Below are 6194 nucleotides of genomic sequence, written 5' to 3' on the forward strand. Positions count from 1 at the left end.
TAGGACAAGCCGCATTGGTCTGATGCAATGCGTTTGCAGTCTCGCAGAGCCTGGAACTGTTCAGTACCACCGTCGTGTTCTGGGCGTTTCCTGCTGGCGACGGGACGGCGCAGTGAGGCGGACATTAGACTCCAAGTGGCACTTTTAATTTGCTCAGTTTTATTAGGATCGTCAAGGGTCACGGGGAAAGGGGCGGAACTTCTGGGGAGCAAGAATATCACAAAGGCGAAGCTGCCTTGCAAAGACACTGAGGCGGGCTAGCGGTCAGGGCCGGTAAAGGGAAGAAAGCGGTTGGAAAGAAACTTCGGAGAAGGGGGCGGCAGCAGAGTCTCGAGGCCACTGCGCAGTTGTGACGAAGGTCACGGCGGCCCTCCTCACTTACACGATGTGATCACGATGTTTACACAGCACGGGGAGAGGGGGGGCCTTGGGTCTATGCTCACTCACACTAGAAGGGGGCTAGAGGGGCCCTGACCAAGGCATCACAATAAATAAGATTAGCAGCACACAGAAGCCTGCAGGGAGGAGGGCCAAAGGGGAGAGTAATTCCTCCTCCAAATAAGAACTCTGCAATTACTAAACCATAAAAATAAACTTTAAACCCGTGTATTAAGTCGGTCTGCCCCCAGAAGTGCAATGTGGGGCCACACAGCCCTAGCTGAAGAGGAGGGCAAATGGGATAGGGTATAGGGGTATATAGAGAGAGCCCCCAAAGGGTAAGACGTTTATCCCATTTTCTCCTTGTTCCCCAGGCTGGTCCAAGCGTTTGGGACCGGCAACACCTCCTGGACATCAGAATCTTCTGAGTTCAGTTCACTTCCTTCTTCCTCAAAGATTTGCTCCTCTTCGTAGCTGTCCTCGCTTAGCACACCTGTGAAGGGGAGGAGGAGGAGCCTGGTCAGACGCCCCTCGGAAAGTGAACAGAGCAAATAGCTGTGGCTTTTGAGGGGCTGGGACCACTTGTCAAGTGCTTTTGCTTGGAACAGGGAGGGTGAGAGAGAGGACACGGGGTTGGGAGCAGGAGGGAGAGGAAGTGCCACTGAGATTGTTTGTATTCAAACCCAAAGGTTAGAGGAGTTGGAGGGAGGCAGGAAACCGGGAATGCAGGAGGCAGAACATTTATCTTTGCCTGCTCAAAATGGACACATTCCTTGAAAGGAGCTTTTTCTCCCTCTGCCCGCCCCCATCCTCCTCAAGTGTGTCTCTTTTTCAGCGAGGCCTTGGGCTTACGTTTATCAGTCACTTTTTGCCCCTAGTGTGACCCAAACAAACTCTAGTTTGTCTTCTTCTGTCCAGTTCCCCACCCCCACTCCAGAGCTAGGTAGTCCTGCCTCCCATCCTTGGAGAAAAGAGATGCTATCAGGTGGGAGGCAAAGAAGACTGGCAATTCTCTTAGTTTCCCTAGCTTACCCCAAATCTATGTATGTGGCTGGCTGCTCTCTCACTAAATGCTTCACTTTTCTCCGTGCTGGGCACCTTTCTTCATTGGAAGTTTGCCAGGAAGCCCATGAGCAAACCTTCAGTCACGGTTTCCCCTGTTTTTGACCTCCCTCAGGGGCTCCTCTCTCCTCTGACTGCCCGTAGCCAGTTTCAAATGGGCTCTTTTAGCAGTCTTTCAGGCCAGAACTAAACGGAGGATCACCTTAACCACTGCTTTATCCCTCAGACTTCCATGAGTGTTCCCCAAATGCATACATTGTTGGACAAGAAACATGGTCTGTGGTCAAAAAGTTTGGGAAATGTGGAGTTCTGTCAAGTGAAATGTGGCTTTTAAAGGCAGGGTTTTCAGAACTGGGAGAGGGCGTTGTATGAATTTTTATTTTATTATTTTTTTTTTGCCTAATGTATTTACTCAGGAAACCTTTCTGTGAGAAGCAGCTTTCAGAACATTCTAGGTTACTGATCTATTCTGTGGAAAGGGCTCAAATACCTCCTTTCTCTAGCTCTCCCTCTCCTTTTCCACATCTTGAGGTGAAATTAACTGCTCTATTCTCTGAGTGTAGACAACATACATTCTGTTTACGTAACCACTAGTTGCCCAAAGAAGCCTGGGCATTCTCAGAAGAGAGAGGAAGGGGGAGGGGTCTAGCTCACCTTCCTCACCGGCCTCCTCCTCTTCTTCCTGCATTGATTCTTCAGAGATGATTTCGACCTCCTCCTCATAGCCATCCTGGTTGGTGCTGTTCTCCAGAGTCTTATCAAAGACTTCAGTGCCATTCTTATAGTACTTAATGTCCCTGTCATCATCATCACTGCCCTCGTTGTCACCCTCATTGCCATCATCATCACTGCCCTCACTGTCACCTTCATTACCATCATTATCTTCATCATCACTGCCCTCATCTCCATTGTCACTATCACTGCTCTCTTGGATATTATTACCCTGCTGATTGTCACCTAGGCTGTCGTTGTCACCATCAGCTTTCTCAATGTTGGAATCCTCACTGTCATAGGTGCTCTTTTCTTCTGGGGTCTCACTGCTGTCATCTGTACTTGCAGCATTGCTCTCTTTGTTGTAAAAGATCTTATTGTTGGGGCCCTCATTACGGTCAGGGTTCTCGCTGTCACACAGGTTCTCATTGACGTCAGTTACCTCATTATCAGTGGTCTCAAAGTAGTCGGTGGTCTCCATGAAGTCAGAGATCTTGATGTCATGAATGGTCTCACTGTCAGTGATCTCATCAATTTCTGAGATTTCACTGAGAATGCCTTCAGTGGCATAAGGGTGATGAATGTCTTCCATGATCACCATTTCATATGCATTCCTGAATTTCCTGTAGGGAAGTTTGAAGCTGAGTATAGGGTTAATGGGAGAAACTGGGAAGGCAGTAGGGTATTAGGGCTTCTAAGAATGGGGGAAAGTCCCATTGCCACTTCTGATTATGTAACCTCAGGCATGATTGCTCATTTGCAAACAATGCATTAGATTATCTCAATGGTCCCTTGCACTTCTCTAAATCCTGTGTGATACTAGCTTAGTCTCTGCCCCATTAAAAACAAACAAACAAAAAAACCCTCTCAGGCACCAATTCTTGAATCACCTGTGCCTTCTTTCATACTTCTTTCTGCTTGTCCTGTAGCCAATTCCTCTCATGTAGTAGCGTACTGGGTTAACCCATAGGTCATTCTTGATAATCTGTTAAGAGCCGGGGGAAAAGAGAAAAGAGCCATGAGTATAAGCCCTAGAACTCACCCCCAATTTCTCAGGCACCCAGAGGCAAGTCTGCAAGGCTTTCCTTGGCAATGCCAGAAGGGGGCCTCACCTCAGCAATTCTGTCAGCTTCAGGGAGGCTGTGGTTGGAAAACCAGTTGAAGAAGCTTTCTCTGGTGTCATAGCTCCTGTGATTATAGGCCCGGGGTTCCTGGCCTCGGTGCCAACGTATTGGGGTAGAATGAGACACCAGCCGGCCTAGAAAAAGAGGAAGAGATGAAGAAGAGAGTAGAAATGATAAGATGGGGGCCACTGATTTATTCTGGGACTGACGCTTACCTGAGCGATTGCGCTGGAACTCCTTGACGATCACCATGTTTGTAAAGTATGGGTTGGTCTGGAAGTACAGCTTCATCTTGTAGCCCATGGAGATATGTCTGAGATCCTGTACCTGCTCAGGGTGGGGGTAATGGTGGTATGTATCCCTTCCGTGGCCCTTCCCACCCCCCCTCACCTCTAAGGATCCTTGGCTTTCCTCCTTGGTCTGACCTGAAGATTGGTCAAGTAGCGGAAAATGTCTTCATCACGTTGGTTGATCAAGATTGAAATTTTGGGGTGGTTGAGGAACTAATGAGTGGAGCAGTTTAGGTCAAGGATTTACTGTTCAATATGAAAGAGGACAGAGCAAAACGGGTCGGAGCAGGAGGGTTCCTTCTGTGTCCGAGTGACAAATGTGGAGTAAATGAGTGGTTATGCAATGCTCAGCCTCAGTGCTAGGCTGCCACGGTTCAGATTTGCTGCGTGTCTGGATGCTAAGGCTCTCTGACCATGTTCATGTGATCCGTGCCTCTTGGTGACAGGTGCTTATGTTCACAAAATGCTGTGTCTGGGAGCTGAAAGCCCAGGTCTAAGTAATAATGTATCTGGTTACCAAGAACCTGTATTTACATGTTACATGGACAGGGGTTGATGGTCAGTATGCACACGATAGATAAACGGTTCTGGTGGTTGGTATGCTTACGCCCTGTTGCCTCACATTTAGGTATGGAAATTGCTGAGGGCCTGTGATCATGTGACACTTTGCATCATGGGCCAAGTATTTCTAAATAAATTCTATTAAAATGGTGAACCTATGCATTTCAAATATGATATATATATATATATATATATATATATATATGTTTCCTGGGGGTGAGCTCAACAGTCACCAATAGTAGATTGGATTCTTCCTGTTCTACCTTTTCTTTCATTTAACCACTTGACCTCCACATCAAAGTGGTCTTCTGATTCTTCAGGTGTTCTACCCTCTCCCCTCTAAGGGAGGTACTGTGGACAGCTTTGAGGTCTCTATATATCTAAGCAGAGACTCGTGCGTACAGAGCCTTTTGTGATTTCAGCACTTTTCATGAAGTTCATTTGCCCTCCCTCCCAATGGTCAGTTCATTACCTGTATCCCCCCCCCCTTCCACTATCTGTGATCCTGTTTACCAGTTATGTGTCTTCTCTGTCACCCCCCCCCCCCTTTTACTGTCTGTGATCCATTTTCTTTAATGTTACGGTGCTACCCTTTTCCTATCTGCAGTCCAGTTTTTATTCTATTTTGTCCTCTTGCCATCCCACTCAATCTAGAATCTTCTAATGGAGATTCATTCCCATCTCTGACCCTCCCCCACACCCCTTGTTTCTCTTCTGCACATCTCCCCTTCAATCATGGGCTTCTGGCCCATGAATATCGATGAGAAGGATACTGCTTTGACCCAGAAGCCTGGAATGTGCTGGATGATGAGGTCTCTGCGCTCCAAAAAGGGTCTTCGCATCTGGATGAATTTGCGCTTGAGACGCAGGAAGGCCTTGCCTGCCTTGATGTTCACCGCCTCCAGGTCCATCTGAATGCTCTCCAGGGCCCGCAGTATGCTTTCCATCCTCTGGGCACTCCTCTCTCGGCTCTCCTTCACCATCCTCTGCTTCCTCCTCCTCCTCCTGCGCCATCGCAGCCGCCTCCTCATACTTTCCTTTTCATCCTCATCCTCATCTTCCACTATGATGATAGCCTCTTCCTTCCTCTTTGGACCTACTAACATCTGGGGCCCCCACCCCCCTAAGCTACAGGTTTCTAGGGCCTTCTCTCCAGCAAGGCTGCTGGGCTCTGCAACCTGAAAGTCAATTTCCACGCTTCCCCCCGAGGTTTCTGAAGAGGGGAGTGTTTCCATGATCCCTGTGGGAGGAGGCTCCCCGAATCCTGATTCCACTGCAGGATCCCAGCCGGGACTCTCAGTATCCAGGGTGAAATACGCGCGGATCCCTCCCTCCTCGAGAATGACATAGGGCAGTGGTGGGGGCACCGTGGGGCCCACCCCCCTCATGTCAGCCAGCACCTGTGCAGCCTCGGTTTCTTCCAGGGGTCTCGGACGCTGCTGGGGTGGAGGCAGGGGCAGTCGCAGGAGTGGCGGGGGTGGCGGGGGCGGCAGGTCGCGCTGACAGGATTCCGAGATGCTCAGGCGGGGGGTCTTGGCCGGAGGCCCCTCATCCGGGCGGTCCATGGTGGCCGCGCTCAAAGCTCAGAGAATCGCACGGGCTCTTCTCTGCTCTCAGACGAGGCCGACGCGACCAGTCGCACTTGAAGCGGAGCCGCCACACCTCACGCGACCAGCTCTGCGCACCACCTCGCTCTGACGTGCCCTCCCACAGCGCCAGTCGCCGAGGCCCCGCCCACTTCGTGACAAGGCGTCTGTTCTGCCCACCATTGGCTGCAGGCCTCGGAGGAGGCATTAGCGTTCCCTCAACCCCTGCCTTCTCTCACGCAATCCGCTTGCCAACACTACACATCATCGCTTTCTAATTGGCTCCTTTCGCTCCCACCAATCATCAGGCTGACTGCCTCAGCGATGATCACCCTCGTTCTTGCAGTGTTTTATCCAATGGGAAAAGTACCAGCGATTCGGAAGACCAAAAGACTAGACCGGGGGCGGGTGGCTGGGAGTGCGCAAGTACCAGGGAACGAGATGTGCTCCAATGAAATCAGAGAGCCTCGCTATGGTTCTCC

At 50.1% G+C, this 6194-nt stretch overlaps 1 protein-coding gene across 1 annotated transcript; it reads right to left on the bottom strand.

Moving 5' to 3' along the window:
- Positions 1 to 432: 432 nt before the first annotated feature.
- LOC121443057 (testis-specific Y-encoded-like protein 2) lies at positions 433 to 5815 on the bottom strand. The gene is made up of 7 exons (XM_041644737.1): positions 4900 to 5815; positions 3701 to 3778; positions 3491 to 3602; positions 3264 to 3409; positions 3042 to 3136; positions 2095 to 2774; positions 433 to 871 (listed from the first exon to the last, which is right to left on the bottom strand). The coding sequence occupies exons 1-7, from the start codon at positions 5689 to 5691 to the stop codon at positions 726 to 728; spliced, it is 2049 nt and encodes a 682-aa protein (XP_041500671.1). The 5' UTR covers positions 5692 to 5815; the 3' UTR covers positions 433 to 725.
- Between the last annotated feature and the right edge of the window lie 379 nt (positions 5816 to 6194).

Source organism: Microtus oregoni, unplaced genomic scaffold (genome assembly GCF_018167655.1).
Source record: "Microtus oregoni isolate MIOR12 unplaced genomic scaffold, Mior012 000099F_ref0000060, whole genome shotgun sequence".
In the NCBI taxonomy this organism is placed as follows: domain Eukaryota; kingdom Metazoa; phylum Chordata; class Mammalia; order Rodentia; family Cricetidae; genus Microtus; species Microtus oregoni.